The following is a 16,196-nucleotide window of genomic DNA, read 5'->3' as shown; positions in this document are numbered from 1 at the left end:
TACTAGTGCAAGGAGATGATTTTAGTGCAAATAAAAAAAAGCTGCCTGTTTGCAATGGGGGAAGCCTGTTCCAGCTCCCTGCCAATTCACCAAACGATTCTTTTGATAAAAATAAATACAAACCCCGTTGTTGTAAACGGGGGTGCAGGTTGGTCCCGCAGCCTCTGAATATAGGCATTCCATCTGTCCCGGCGGCAGATTTGTTCAACTATGTCTGAACCTATCACCGCTCGAGGGAAAAACTGTTCCCTGACTCATGTTAATGTATGAATCTAATTGTATCCTCACGCAGTTTGCAGCCTTCCTTGCCCCCATTAGGAACATTAACATCATACACTGGGTCCCAGTAGATGTATGGTCTTTATATACTGCATAATGTCCACAGATCTCTGCTCGCAGCTAAGAAAACACAAAAGAATAGAGGATATTTTGAAGTTTCGTGGAGGTTTTTTTTTTTTTTTTGCTTTTTTTTTTTTTTTTTTTTTTTCTTTGAGATTGAAGTCCAGTGTCTTGGGACCCAGTGACTTTAGATGACCTTCCGTCTCCATGGACTGTACTAAATTTCAGCCCCTGGAGGCTACTGCACACAAAACCTCCTGGCTTTCAAGGGCAGGTGCAAGCAAAGCTTCACTGCGTCACAGATCAAGACCTGTTACTGCCAGAATTAGATTTCACAAATCTCTTTTATTTAACAGGACATCATTAAGGAACTGGCCTATACTGGTTGATGGTGCCTTTAATTAATAGAAGTATTACGCTGCTATTAGGATTTCCAAGCAGTAACATTTCCTTTTCGGCATTTATACCTACTGAGAAGCAGAGGTGGATGTGTGTGTGTGTGTGTAGACAAGCATATAAAACCTATGTTAAAGAAATATAAAGATTGCAGACTCAGGCACTCAGGAAGGAAGAAATACTGACACTGAGGTGTCTGTGTAATCTTAATTCAGCTCCTCTCCTAATTTTTGTGGCAATTATATGACCCCATGTTATATTTTTGATCCTATCTCCATCTTCTTCAGTTTACAGGGATGTTGACTTTCAGGCACAGATTTTGCCCGTGTGACGAGCAGCTTCTCAGTGTTTCGGCCAATGCTTTCAGGGTTTGCCCTCTGCCTTTCCCCCCGCACAGTCTATGATCGTGTACTGAAGACTCAATTTCTTCTTGGGCTTTTACAGCAGTCCTGAGCATCTGAGCGCTCTGAAAGCTCTGCTTAATGAAATCATTAGATTCACTGATGATGTGAGGGGATGGTGGTACCCTAATTTTACACATGGGAAACTGAGGCATGGAAAAATGAAAGGTGATTCATTCCATTAACCCTGGGCTGTCCAATCTGAGACGTGTAGGAGCTGACTTATTTGGGCACGTACGACACCGTATATCCAAGCATCCACCTCCTTTCCCCACAAACACCCCGTTAAGTGCCCACACAGCTCTGATTCTCCAGTGTTTCGGAGATGGCTGGAGAGATACGGCATATCTGCCTCATTCCCCCCAGAAAACAGGGCAAAGAGGATAAAACTGATGCTTTTAAGGGTGTCTGTGCGCCCAGTGCGATATGGGAATGTTGAGCAATGCTGAAGAGGGAGGGGATGGAGACAGGAGGAGTAAAAGTGCTTCAGCAAGGTAGGATTTTGGGGGTCAGATTGCTTCCCCATCTCACACAAATGCAGGAGAGAGGAAAGGTTGGGATTTCCCAACAGTGGAGCAGTTTTTGTGGAGGCGAGGGCCCCTCTGGACACCCCCAATCTCTAGCTGAGAGCCATAGCGTGCCAGGGCTGGTGCCAAGCCCATGTACCCATCCCACTGCGTGACTTGGGGATAAGGGACAGCTCGTGCCAGCCTGGTTCTCCCAACGCTGCCGTTTAAAGCAAAGCTGTGAGCTCCATACCCTCTTCAGGGGTGCAGCATCCTCTCCGTGCCCCAAATCCCCCAACCCCTTCCAGCTCCCCTTACGAACCACAGCAAGGACACCACCACTGCTGGTGGCACCCGTTCTGCCGCGTATCCTGATCGGGTCTCTAATCCCTTCTCTGTCAGACTCGGGGGCCAGCTGATGTTGGCAGGTAGCCGCACGTGTCCGTGGCCAGCGTGGTGTGAGAAACGACGGCTCGGCCCGTGCTGAGTGTCGCCTTGGGGCAAACGTTTCCCTTCCACCCCAGGTCCCTTCTGAGGAGCGAAAAACCCCGAGCTTAAGAAACAAAACTCGCAGAGGCACCGCTGAAGTTCAGTAAAAAACGTTAAAAATTTTATTTACAGGGTAAAGTACAATTTCTTAAAAAAAAAAAGAAAAAAAGAGAACCCACTTTGATAAGAGGCATAATAATAGAATAAAGCTCTTTATGTACAAAAATACAATTTTCATATGAATGAACATCTTGAATAAATTAAACCGCTATCTGGCCCCGGCGCTGAATACCCCGTGTCTGCTCCTGCTCTAAAGCAAGACCGCCGCGCTGGGGGTCAGCATCTATAATGCATGAGCCTCTCGGCTTGTCCGTCGGGTGCAGGGTCCCATCGGGGCCGGTGCTGGGTCGTGTCACCCCTTCAAACCTCCCCCCCCCCCCCCCCCCCCCTTCCTCTCCCCCGGCCGGAATGGGGCTGAGCCGCCCCCGGGCGTAGGGGGGGCAGGAGGGATGCGCTGAGCTCCGCGCTGCGCCCCGGGGCCGCATCGGCCCCCTAAGCCTTTTCATGGCATTGTCAGGGCGTTCAAACCAAATTTTCATGCTCGTTTTTCTTCGCCGGAGAGCTACAAATTGTAAAATTGACTTTTCACCTCGTCTGCGGCAGCAAATCTGTCGCTTTTCTTCCCGGTTTTCGGTGTCGTAGGGGAGGCGAGGCGGGGGTTGGGGATTTGGGAGGCGGGGGGGGGGGGGTGGGGAGGGGGGGGGGGCTGGAAAGTGCAACGGGAGGAGACAACACACACACCCCCCCCCTCCCCGCTCCCGCCCGCCCCCGGCCCTCGGGCGGGGAGAGCCCGGCGCGCCCCGCGGAAGGCTGCGCGCTAGCGGCAGGGAGCGCCCGGGGGGGCGGCGGCGGCGGGCAGCCCGCGGAAGCTGCGCAGGCTGTCGGCGGGCGCGTAAGGGCAGTCCTCGGAGGTGGCGGGGCTGCTGGGGCCGGAGGCGGAGGCGCAGAGCGAGGGGGCGGACGGGGAGGCGCTGGACAGCCAGGAACCGGCGTCGCTGCCGGGGCTGGGGGGGGCGGCGGCGGCCCCGCGGAAGGCGGGGGGCGGCGGGAGGCACTGCTCGGCCAGGCGGAGGGTCTCGGAAAGGGCCCAGATGTAGTTGTAAGCGAAGCGCAGGGTCTCGATCTTGGTGAGCTTGGTGTCGTCGGGGAAGGTGGGCAGGACGCTGCGGAGCTCGTCCAGGGCGGCGTTGAGGTGGTGCATGCGGTTCCGCTCCCGGTCGTTGGCCTTCACCCGCCGGCTGCGTTTCAGCGTGTGTAGCAGGGCTTCGGTACGCGCCCGCGCACGGCCCCGCCGCCTCCTCCGCTCCCGCGGAGGTTCCGCACCGCCGGCGCTGTTGGCCGCCTCCGCCGGCATCCTGCGGGGAGAGAAGACGGAGACCCCGTCACTGCGGGGGAGCCGGGCAGGGAAGGGGCGACGGGGGGGCGACGGGGCGGGGGGGGGGGGAGTTAAGGGGAAGGTGCGAAGCGGCTGGGGAAGGGGAGGGGGGGGAGAGAGAGAAATAAATAACACTGGGGGGCTTTCGGGGGGGGGAGGGGGTTAAGTGCTTGGCACGGCGGCCCCGCGCCGAGCAGGTGCCGGCGCCCCGCGTACTCACATGGAAGGGCAATCCCAGGGATGCAGTAAAGCAATAAAAATACAGAGGAGGCAAAAAAAAAAAAAGAAAAAAAAGAAAAAAAGCCAAGCGTCCCGCTGCAGGGGGAGGAAGGGCGGACTGCGGCCCTGGGATGGGGGAAAAAAAAAAAAAAAAGGAAAAAAAAAAAAAAAAAAAAGAGGGGAGAGGCGGGGCGGGGGGGACACGCGACCGCTCTTGTCTTTGAAGTGCTGCGGGCTGCGATCCGCTCGTGTGAGCGGCGGCTTTGGCACACGACGGCGCGGCCGCCCGTACTTATAGCGGCGGGGGGACAATGGCCCCGTGGCCGCCCCGCGGGGCCGCGCCGAGGCGGCAGGTCGGCCCCGTGCGCCGCGCCCTCCGGAGCGTGCCCGCAATTACCGCGGGCAGCCGCGCATCTGCCGCGCCCCCGCGGGGGGGGGGGGGGGGGGGGGAGCTTAGGAGGGGACATCCCTCCCCTTTGGGTTCCCCCCCCTCCGTGTGTCCCGGCGTGGAGGTGGAGAGGGGTCACCGGGGCGATGCGGATGGAGGGGTCGCCGGTTCTGAGTTTAAATCGCTGGGATTTGGGAAAAAGCGGTTAGGTTGCGCTCCCAGAGGATGAGCCGCGCTGTTTTTCCCCCGACCGGAGGGTTTCTTCGGGTGTTCTCTACACCTTGCGTTTTTTCTACACGTTCCCGTCAAAGAGAAAATACTCTGAAGTGTTACAACTTTTAACTCAAAGCAGGTTTTTTTCCCTCCTGCATTTCAGAAGTGGATATCTACACCCGCTTTGGCTTTTGTGGGCTTCGTTTTGAAAAAGGGTTTTGCAGGTGCTCAAGAAAGTTAAAAATTCCAAATGACGTTTATCTTATAAACTTCAGTGGTCGTGAAAGTATCTATATAATTCTTTGTCGCTGGATGAAAACCAAGAACTGTGCAGTTTTTATTGTTAAGTTCTTGTTGCTGCTGCTAATCCCCACTAAGTGCCCAGGTATCACTATTTAAGACTTTGGGAAGCCACAGTTTTGTAAGTGGCTAAAAAGTTCCCTCATTCTGACATCTGGCTTTTTGCACCCCTGCCTCTCGCTGCCGTGAGGAAGCCCCATTGTCAGCACTCAGGTACTTGCCTCTCTGGAAGGTTTTCAGTTTCACCGTCCATCAATAGCCATTTTTAGGCTTCTGTGCCTGAACTCGGATTTAATCACATGCTTTCCCCTTGTATTAGATGTAGGATCATTCCCCATCCTGGGATTTCCTCCCGTGCCTTTGATAAACAGCGAAAATTGACAGCGTGTTATTGTCTTTAGCTCTGTGTTTTAAGTTCTTAGCAACCATTTTTTATTTGAACCTGAGAGAGGAGTTTGCTATCAGAGGTGTTCCTTCTGCTTCCCCCCCCCCCCACTTTGAGATGATCCACGACACCAACAAACGGCCACAACCAACCTTCTTTGTGCCCAAAAGATCCCGCACAGAAGTGAGCAATCCAAAAAGCCCTGGGTGATGAATATTAACGAGTCTAACAACCTAGAAATAGTTTTCCACTGGCCGAGCTGGCAGAATCGGCTCTATTTTCTGCTTTTTAACATCTTTATATGGCTACAGACCTTCGATGATGCGATATAACCCCGGAAGGCCGGGCGAGGGGGGGGCAGGCTGTTCGGCGGGAGGGACCGAGCTCTCTCAATCACCGTCCCTGCAATCAGGCTGATGTTTTTAGGGCCCGTGCATACATAAATGACTTTCTGCCCTAAGTAGTTCCACTTCACTGAGTTACTCATGTCCTTAAGTGACGGCACGATTAGAGGCCTCGGTCGGCAGGCAGAGATGGGCGGTGGGGTTTCCAGCAGAAACCAGGAGAAAGTCAGAAAGGGCCGAAATTTAAAGGTTATGGAAGCATATGGCAAAAAAATGTTCAACTTTTGTTAATGTGCACTTTGTATATAGTGATATAAACTGCGGCGTTGTCTGCAACACTTTGATTGTCTTTTGTTTAGGTGTCTTTGAGCAGTCAATAGTTTATTCATTAAAATGTTTATGATTCCCTAGAGTTTCAGGGACTTTGGCACAACCGATCACTTGTCTGAAAGTTTTGCAGTGAAAGCGCATTATTCATTAGTCCTTATCCATCATTTGCAGTTTGTCATTTGTTATTCTCTTGTTTTAAAAGTTTGTGCTCCAATCAAGGAGGGGAGAGAGCACCATGTGTCTCTGTGATCAGTCACAGCCATGAATAGCCAGAGCTGAAGTGAATGTTTCACAAACAACCCATAGGCTGAAATTTGTTTGCATAATCTATTCACTGCGTACTTATGAATAACGAATGCATTCACGGAACCAGAATTGTTTCAGGAAGCCTTCGCAAACAGAAAGAAGTGCTAAATATCTTGGATAATTTATTCCCGATGAATAATTCAACCAGTTCTATCGCAGGCAGTCTACTAATTTTGCAGATAAATTATTCAGCCAACGCAGATAATGGCTCCTACACCTTATGGGCCTGCTCCTATGGCAGTCAGCTGCTAAAGTTCCATGAAGTTTTCCGGGATCGGGAAAGAAAAAAAAAATCCCCAAATGAAACAGGACCTTTGATTTCAAGGAACACAGAGTGTTTCCAGCATCGCGCTGATGGCCTTAGTCTGATTTTTAGCCTTTGGTATTAGCTTCTTTGCCTTCGTTTAAGTGCAGCTAAGCTCAGATGGACTCGTGGATGTTATTAGTTTCATATTTTGAGCTCTAAGGAAGCTTGCCATGAATACCATTTGCTTTGAGACACCTTACAGTACTTAAAAAAAAAAAAAAAATAGAGAAAAAATATTCAAATGGCATTTTTGACTATGGAAACCATAAAAGCACAGCTGGATCGGCCCATCCTTCGCTGCACGGGATGGCAAACTGCTCATCCGAAATCAGAGCAAACCCTTGTGGGCCCATTTCCATGGGGCACATTTATCACTTGATGGACCGGGGGCCTCGAGCACGAAGCTCACTCCTCTGCCCTCACGTTGAGATGCTGGGTGTTGGGTCTCACTCATGGCTGGACTCCAGAAAAAGTAGAAATTAATAAATAAAGGCGGTTGGAGAGAAGATGCCAGCAGTGCTCGCAGTGAAGGCTGTCGGTGCTCGGCGCTGACCTCTGAATGCATCCTTTCCAGCAGGGAAAAAGCTGGTCCATGAGAAGTTACCATTCCCTGGTTAAATGTTTATTGTACCTTGTAAAGGTAAAACAAATCTCCGTGTTAGAAATCAGCCTCACAATTCAAAAATCACCAGAATTACGATCATTAGAGCAGTGTTAGAGTCACTCTTCTCCCCAAGCACAGAAAGGAGCAGTTCACAATAAAACTGCTCCTGCAACTGGAAGGTGCCTCAAAGAAGTTAGAGGTACTTCTTTTTTTATTTATAAGGATTAAGATGCACATCGATGCAACTCGCCAAGCTCTTGTGTTTTGTTCCATTCGTACAGGAGGGCTTAAACTAATGTTGGGATGAGTGTGAAAACGTGTCAACCAGGAAAATACTACTTTTTTTTGCTCCCTCATTGTCTGAAAGCAGCGCGAGAGCTGTCTCCGGAAGGTGCTTTGAATGGAATTTGGAGAGGGGACGTGGCTGGTGGCAAAGGCGTCACCCTGGGAGCAGGAAGCTCGACCCGGTGCCTTGCAGGAGTAAAGGCAGGATCACCGGGGATGCCTGGGTCGATGCAGCAGGAATGTTAAAAATAGATAAAAACCCAGAAGATGGCTCGATAGGGCAGCTTGTGTCCCTGTGCTTGCGTGGGCATGGGCGCAGAGCGTGGTGGCTCCTTCTCCAGCCCGGGCTGGGGACAGAAGCGAGGGCTTGCCAGTGTAGGGATGGCCATACGGTGTGGTGCCCCTGGGACCCATCGCCCGGCCGGGGTCAGCTTACGGCTCCTGGCCCGAGGCTACCGGCGGGTTCAGGGGTTCACGCCTTAGCTGCTGGCTAATGGACAGCCCTGGAAGTCCAATATTTGAAAGGGATCTCAGCCCACAGGGAGGCGGCATTAACCCCTTCCAGAGCAGGAGCCGGTTCTCCTGCGGGATCGTTGCCTGGGGAGCAGCTCAAGGGCTTTGTCTAGAGAGGATTTGGCTTCATCTACCTGCCTGTGGCCAGCGTGGGGCCTCGGGCCACGTGCTGGGGGCAACCGGCAGGAGGGGAGCATGGGAGGGTCCCCGAGAGCTGGGGGGTTCCTCGCCCGGAGGAGCTGGGTCTGCTCTTAAATCCCCCCCAAGCACCCAAGAGCCACAGCCGAGGCTCAGCCCCTCCTGGGGGCTCTGCAGAAATAGTGGGAATGTTTTATTTTCAGATTTTAAATGCGTGATGTAACTTTTTCCTTCTTTTAGGAAGGGGGGGGGGGGGGCGAGTAGGTAAACGATTGTTCCCTGCAAGCACAAATGTATTTTGTTTGTTGTAATTAAAATGTTTTAATGAGACAACCATAAAATCAACCATTAATTATTTTTTTTCAAACACTTCTGCTTCCTTTTGAGCTAGGTCTATTTAGAAATAGTTTAGAGAGTAGCCTGCAGTTTTATTCTTTCTTCGGTATTATACACAGGAGTGGAGAAGTCATTTATAAATAATTACACAATGTTTTGGGTCTTTGGGTTTGTATAATATATCAAAGCGATTAGTACACGCATTGTTCCATTGTAAATGGTTTTTTTCCCTTCCTTTCAGTTTCACTTGCCTTGTCTTCTATCTAAACCTTTTTCGTGAAATCCTTTGTCTTCCTCATTCTTTTAGCTTGTTACAGTGCAGGGACATTCTTCTTATTCAAACACTCACAGCATGAGCAAAGAAAGCTACTTCTGTCGCATCTTAAGTTTTACCATAACTTTCTGGCATTTTCTTTTCTTCCAATTTTCCCAGACTACTGATAGGGTAATGAAGAATTATAACATACATCAATTATTGGTGCTCACGGTGTATTATGCTCCTGAATTCAAGGGGAGATAAAGAGGGGGGAGGAAAAAAAAAAAAAAAAAAAAAAAAAAGCACCACTTTCAGTGGTTTCGAGGCACATGAGAGAGGAGTCGGCGCAGATTATTTATAACATCTTTCTGAGCATCAATTATGTTTGACTCCTACAACCACTTCCTTGTCCCACTGGTTTTATGGCCAGAAGGAGTCATTTTTGTGTGTGGTAGCTGCGGCATTTAACTTGTTTCTTTTATGAGGAGCCCAAACAATGCATCTTCAGGCCAAACAATCTATCTCCCCGAATAATAGCCCAAATGTCAGTCAAGGGCTCGGGGCTGGGAAATATATGATCATTGTAAAGGGCCACGGGAAGAAAGCCTGGAGATGGAGGGGTTTGTGCCGGTTCCTCGTGCGGGTCCCCAGCACAGCGGTGCCAACCCCCCCCTGTTTCGGCACTGGGTACCCCCCGGGGAGGAGGTGCCCGGGGATGGGACCGGCTGCCTGAGGTTTCAACAACCCTAATCCGAGTTATCCAAGGAAAAGGGCCAAACCCTCCCGGTGTGGTCACGCTGCCGGGATACGCTCCCTGCCCGGCCCTTCCCCAGCCTCCCAGCTCCCACATTAACTGGGAAAAATGAGATTAGGATGTCACCTCCGAGAAATGAGCCCTTTTTTTTTTCCCCCACCTTATTGTGCGAGAGGTTTTTCTTCTCTTTCTTTCCCCCCCCTCCACCCTCTCCCGCCCACAATTCCCCCTCTTTTGTTGATTTGTATTTTGTTAATTGAAGCTAGAACACTTATCCTAAAAGAAAGGGACAAAATTCATTGACTGCCGTGGGGATGAAATCCCCCCAACAACGTGCAAAGCAGGAAGCTTAACTACACGCTGAGATGCTCAGGTTTTCTTTCATACCTTCCATATAAATAATTCTGCTTAGCAGTGGCTTTTTTTTTGGTTTATTTTCTTTTAACTCCAGTAAAGATAACCTGAAAAAATTGAAGCTCCGTAACGGTGGGATGCAATTGAGCCTGAGCTTTTTTTTTTTGGGGGGTGGGGTGGGGGTGGGTTCTTGGGGTCCCCCCCCCAGCTCCGAGGATGGAGTCTTGCAGCCGGAGGAGGATGCTCCGGGACCACCGGCAGCCCGCGGATCCCCACTGCCCCGCCACGGGGGCTGGGGGATTTGCTGCCATTTGCATAGCAGGTGTTAGGTCCTGGGCCATTCTTCCTTAAGGGAGTTTTAATACGGGATAAATTACCGGGAATTAGGAGGAGGCAGGCGACAAAAAAAGCGCTCGTGGAGTCTTCTCCTGGCCACGGCAGGGAAAAACGGAGAGAATGGCTAAACTAAAGGAGAAAAACCCAAACTCAGCAGCTCCTGCCCCAGCCCGGGGTATTTGGGGTGCGCAGGGGTTGGGGGGCAGCTCACACCGACTTCTCCTGAAATTCAGGTTTGGACTCAGGAACGTGGTAATCCCAGGGACAGTAATACGATTACCGGCCTGAGGATCTTTGAGTCAGTAGGTCTGGTAGGGGAGTTTAAAATGTTAATCCCTGGTATAATCCCTTCCCTGGCATTGTACGTACAAGGGTTGCACCCGCAAGAGAATTGCCTGTTTCCTTCCCCGGGCTTCAGGGCGGGAGGGCAAAGGCTGGGGAGCAACCCCCTCCCCCACTGACCTGCACACACAAACGTGTGTGGACACGTGTGCACACCCATGTGTAGCCACCACGTATGTGCACACACGCACAATCACACGTGTGCACATGTGAACACACACAACTGCTGTCCCAAAGAGGAGAGGGACTTTTTACAAGGGCATGAAGTGATGGGACGAGGGGTAATGGCTTCAAACTGAAAGGGGAGATTTAGGTGAGATTTCAGGAAGAAATTTTTCCCTCTGAGGGTGGTGAGAGCCTGGCCCAGGTTGCCCAGAGAAGCTGTGGCTGCCCCATCCCTGGGGGTGTTCAAGGCCAGGCTAGACGGGGCTTTGAGCAACCTGGTCTGGTGGGAGGTGTCCCTGCCCAGGGCAGAGGGTTTGAACTGGATGATCTTTAAGGTCCCTTCCAACCCAAACCATTCTGTGATTCTATGACAGCATCCAGAGATACTAGGCAATGCCTGTAGCTGTCATACTTGGAGGCATATACGGGTCTATTTGGAGTGTTTTAGCAGCGCCTGGCGCTGGCCATGGCTAAGGCCAAGAGAAATTGTTAATAACAGTGATTATACTTAATTCTGCATATCTATGTCCGGGTATACCTACATCTGCACACAGAATGGGAGAGGAAAGCCGGGTCACCAGTGTTCCCAGGGGTCCTTGATGAAAATTTCCTATCACACCTCAGTCACTGCTTTGCCCTGTCAATTAGGGTACACACATATAGAAGGAAAGTGAGATGCTTCATATGTTTTTTAAGCAGAGAGTAATTTTGAAGCGCATCCCCCTGCAGGTTTTCGTTGCAGGTAGGAAAGTCTTGCCTGTAATTTTTGTTTTGGCGCTCTGTAAAAGGGGCATCGGTATGAAACTGCCCGGATGCTTTTCACATCAAGGGAGGCTGCACATATTATATATAAATAGAGGCCATCTTTAATAAGATTATATCAGTAAGGAAGAAGCTGACATCACCACAATTAAAAAAAAAAAAAAAGCAGGTGAATTCACCCCAAAAGAGATGTGAGATGTGAGAGCTGGGCAGGGACTTGCCAGCACTTGGGGGAGCCCCAGCGCCTGGGAAGAGCAAGGCAGGTGGAAAAGGGAAGGAGAGAGCCCCAGCCACTGGCCCCTGCACCCTGACCCCCCTGGGTGCACCCTTTGGGGTGTAGTTCCCACTGCCCAGGACATGAGAGGGCCGAGGGTGACACCCCAAGGCACAGCACTGCAAACTCCTCCCTGCCGAGGGTTCAAGTCTCCCTGGGCTCCGGAAAAGCTCCCTGAATGGGGTTTATTCAGCAAAACCTGCTCTAGTGACATAAAACCTCTGCGCTTTCCTCTGGGCTTATGCTGTTATTTTATTGCTTTTACTGTATTAGTAAAAAAAAAAAAATTATATATATATATATTGTTTTAACTATCTCAGTAAAACTGTTACGTGACCTGGAGTAAATTGTAAAGATTTCTGAGTGAGAAAAAGTGATACAAAGAGTTTTTCCTCTTTAATTCCTTTTCCAGCCACTGAGGGTTGGTGGTTGGGGGCTGTTTTAGCTGCGGTGGGTGCTGAGCTTCACAGCACCGGTGTCAGGAGACCTGGGTCGAAATGGATTTTAACATTCAGAGGCCAAACAGTAAAACTGGGCTCTGGGCAGGGCGGAAGGAGAAAGAGCTTTAGTTTGGCTTAAACGGAGTATGAATTTTAGAAAATGTCAAAATGAAACATCTGGCGGCTGCTGAATTAAGATGCTTCAGTGAAGACGCACTGAGGGGTACCCTGACTCTATTTAAAAGTAACCCTCTTTTTATTTTTTTTTTTTTTTCCCTGCACCAACTCAGCTTTTTGAAGGGTGTCCTACTGTTTTGCAAACAAATTTCATTAAATGTAGTTGAAAGCAAATGGCAAATAACTTTTAGACCTGCTCTGCTTTCTGGGATGTAAAGGAGCGCTTTGCACTGACTTAAGTGGCTCCTGGCTATCCATGTAACTGGGCTGCTTTGCAGTTCATTACCTTAGGGTTATATATACAATATATCCGTTAAATTTCCCATTCTTCAGGGACAAAATCACAGGTATGAACATCTTAAATTCTCACCTGAATCATCCCCCCGTTAGTGTAAGCGGCTGCAGTGAAGGCGAGGGACTCAGCCTTGCTCTCCATCACGCTGACAGCCAAGTACCGTCTCTTTCAGTGTCTCTTTACGATAATGTCCCTAGATATAAAAAGAAAAATAAAAGCATAGCGTTAATCTACAGGTGTGACAGCCCTTGGAAACTCCCAGGCAGCATATGGGTCCAAAGCGCTGGGTTTGCTGGGACCAGTACCTAATGATGCAGCTGAACTGGGCAGAGAGAGAGAAGGAAAAGCTCTGCAGGAAGACCCTGCAGGTGCTGTGCTTTAGCCCTGGGGCCTGACCCACAGTTAGGTGGCAAGAAGGGTTTTCAAGGTATATATTAGCCCTTGTAATTACTGAATATTTTTCTACTGGGGTAGCTTGAAGTTTTAGGTCTGCTAATACATATTTTAGAACAGTTTGAAGGTGCAAAATGCTAAGTAAATACAAAGTACTACTTCTAGCAGTCAGGGCATTAGGAAGTGGAGCAGCATGATTAAAGGAAAGTAAATGTTGTCCTACGTGAGGTTTGGTGTTTTTTTTTTTTTTTTTTCCTGGGGGCTGTGGGCACTCCCACAGTAACCAGCTCCTCTGAAACTGGTGCTTGGCTAATGAGGGGAGACAGGTTTGGCCAATCTGTTTCCGCTGAGCCTCTGCTGCAGGGATGCTGCTTTCTTTTCCAATTTAAGCATGTATTAAGTGTCAATAAATTCTGTGTTGACAGATAAATAGTAAAATAAGTGCAGTTGCTAATTATTAAGTAAATGCGCTTTTTCAGACTATAGACATTGCTTATTTTTAACCTTCTTGGATAAAACTCAAAAGTATTGGTTTTTCTTTCACTTCAGGTTTAATGCGCTGCAGGTCTTGAGCCTGTTTCCAATTACTCAGGTGGGAATTAGAGATAATTTCTCCTGGGTGGGTGCAGCTACTCTTCTCCAGAGCAGCTGTGGGAGTGAGGCAGGGCCCTGAGCCTCTTACCCCACTGCGCAAAGAGAGGAGGGATCCGATGGGGCCGCAAAATCGCAGAGAAACATCATTCACAAAATTGCGTTTTTATTATTTCTCTTGTGGGCCTTGTGTGTATACAGATGGCTCCTATCCCAAAGGATCTTTTTTCCTTTTCTTCATTTTTTTTTTTTTCCCCCAGAAACAAATAAGGTATGACTTTGTTTTTTTAATGGTTTTCAGCGTTTGGCGGTATTTATCTTCATTAACCTGTTAATGACCCCAGCCCTCAGCCCCACACATCACATGCCAGGTGCTGGGAATTTAGCTCTTAATTTATGAACTCCACCCACAGCCTTGGCCGGAAAAAGAGAAAAAACCCTCAACTTTCCTGACTTGTAAGTAATGGAAATAACCACAAGGTGTCAACCTTTACCAAGCTGCAGCCTGGAGCCTGTTCTGCTTATCCGGCAGGAGCTGGGATGGACAACCATGCGTGGAGGTTCTGCTGGAAAACCCTGCTACCTGCTTCAAGTAAGTGGGGAAAAAAAATCCCCTGAGGCTTTTCAGAACACAGAAAATTGGTTGTTTTATCACTAGTCTTTGCTTTATGATCATTCTTTATTTGTATTTGATTTCCTTTATTATTTTCTACTGCAAGCTTTAGCCAAGTTCAATGTTCTTGTTGCTGTGTAGAAAAGGGAATGGGACTTGCTACAAAGCGTGTGTTACCTGAAAAAGATGAGGTCAAAGCTGGGTGAAGAAAAGGAGTATTATCAATCTCATGTTATATTTCTGTATGTGTATAAATATGTATGTGTATATGTGTGAGTAATGAGTCATTGCAGTGAGTTACTGCGAATTTCAGGATCCCTGTGCAGTCCTTGGAGCTGTGCCCCCAGCTCTCCTCTCCTGCGGGTTACAGCACGCTGTAATTACCCTTAAAACGGAGCAACTGGCATTCAGTCAACTATTTGGATTATCATGACACAGCCGGCAGAGAGCTGAAACTCTAGGAAAACAGGAAGGAGATTGGTTTTCCCATTGAAAACCACATCTTTCAACTTGTGTTTCAACTCCAGGCTTCAGAGCTTGCTGCTTTCCAGCTTCTGTCACCAACTTTTACGATAAAAGCAATTGAACCCCCGAGCAGTGGCCCTTCTCGGTTGGGGATATGTGGCCATGCCCATGTGCTGATATGGGGCCAGTAGGACAAGCGAGGGGTTTGGGGCTGGGACCCTGATGTGCTTGCTCTATGGGCGAAGCCAGGCACCTGAGGTCAGAGAAGGTTGCTCTGATCAGTAATGCTGCTGACTTTGTGTTTTCCCTTCTATGTACTGTGCTGGTTTTGACCTCCTCCATCCCATCCATTTTTCTCCTGATCTTAGAATGACGTTCCCAGGTGTGATAAACCCAAGAACTCTTCTTTTTCTCTTGAAGTTGTATTTATCTATCCTTTCTAGGCCATTTAGCATTTCCAGACATCACTATCTGGTACGTTGCTCTGTACAGTTGAAGTGTTGGGATTTTTACCTCCTGGACCACACCAAACCTCCTCCGAGGAAACACCTTTCCTTGCAGGTGTTCCTTTTGGGGATGCAGCGCACGGTGGTCCTGCTCTCAGCCGAAAGTGTGCTGTGCTTATCCACTGCAATTGCTCTCTGCAAAAAGACCATCCCAAGTGCCTTCAGATTCATGAGTGATCCCGAGGATTTCCTGCTCTTTTATCCCATAGCTTCCCAGAGCCTGGGATGAGCGTAAGGGCTGTGGTAGCTCGTGGGCTGGTGGCATCACTCAGAGCCGGGTGTGATGATTTGACACTGATTACTGTAACGAGGAACTGGATTTGCCTGGCACAACTGTTCTAGCTGTTGCACAAAAAATGGAAAGGGAACACCCTGCCAGTTACTTAACAGTTTGAATCTGAGAGGTAGCACTTGGCAAACTGGTTCTTGCTGGGGAGGAGTGGCGCTTGACTGGGAATTACTGCTCTGAGGAGGGAGCTGAGGAGCTCTAGGGTGGTTTGGTTGTCCTAATGTGTTTGCAGAAGTGATAAGTCTCCTAGACTTAGAGAGGAAGCTGAAGTAACCCCCAAGGAAAAATGTAAATGGTGCAATTATGAAGGTAATAGAACTGGAGAAGTATTTTTATGTAACACAACGGAATGGGCAGTAATGAGGCAAAAATGCTGAGGGATAAAGACAAAAGACATTTCTTCCGGGATTAGAAGTGAGCTCAAAATTGCCAAAGCCTACTGGAAGAGGGAAGGAAAAAAAAAAGCCTGTTGTAGCATTTCTTTTCCTTTAATAAGCTTCTTTTTCTGGGAGTCCTGAGTGTTCAGATGTAGCACACTTAGTGCCTAGTAACCCAACAAAGCTTCGATTGGTGGCTCTGCAGAAGGATTTTCTTTTCCTTGCAGGTTTCTAACCATGAAAAGACACAGAGATCAGTTGCTTCAGAATCCTTAATTAAACACAACAAAGAAGGGCAATTAGAGCTGTGTTTTGCTTCTGTCATCCAGCAAAGCTTGCAAACCTCAAAACCCTTTTCTTGCTCTGAGATTTATGATGGGAATAAATCATAATTATTCCTGTAATTATCAGCCTTAAGTGAACACCAGCAGGATTGTGTCTTTTTTTTTTTTTTTTCTTGGGGGAGGTTCTGAAACCCATCCAAGAGGAATTCGCTAACTCCTTTTGTTGTGCAGGAAGACAAACAAAAACACAGGCGTGGTGATTTTCCCAGGCCTTGGCCGCCTGCCTCCC

General features: G+C 48.9%; 1 protein-coding gene across 1 annotated transcript; it reads right to left on the bottom strand.

The window, feature by feature from the left end:
- Positions 1-3,008: 3,008 nt before the first annotated feature.
- Positions 3,009-3,545, bottom strand: NEUROG1 (neurogenin 1). Its single transcript, XM_074156496.1, has one exon. It carries the CDS (start codon positions 3,543-3,545, stop codon positions 3,009-3,011), a length of 537 nt encoding a protein of 178 aa, XP_074012597.1.
- Positions 3,546-16,196: the final 12,651 nt, after the last annotated feature.

The sequence above is a fragment of the Numenius arquata genome, chromosome 11, assembly GCF_964106895.1.
Source record: "Numenius arquata chromosome 11, bNumArq3.hap1.1, whole genome shotgun sequence".
Classification (NCBI taxonomy): domain Eukaryota; kingdom Metazoa; phylum Chordata; class Aves; order Charadriiformes; family Scolopacidae; genus Numenius; species Numenius arquata.
This window is presented reverse-complemented; position numbering and strand designations above follow the sequence as displayed.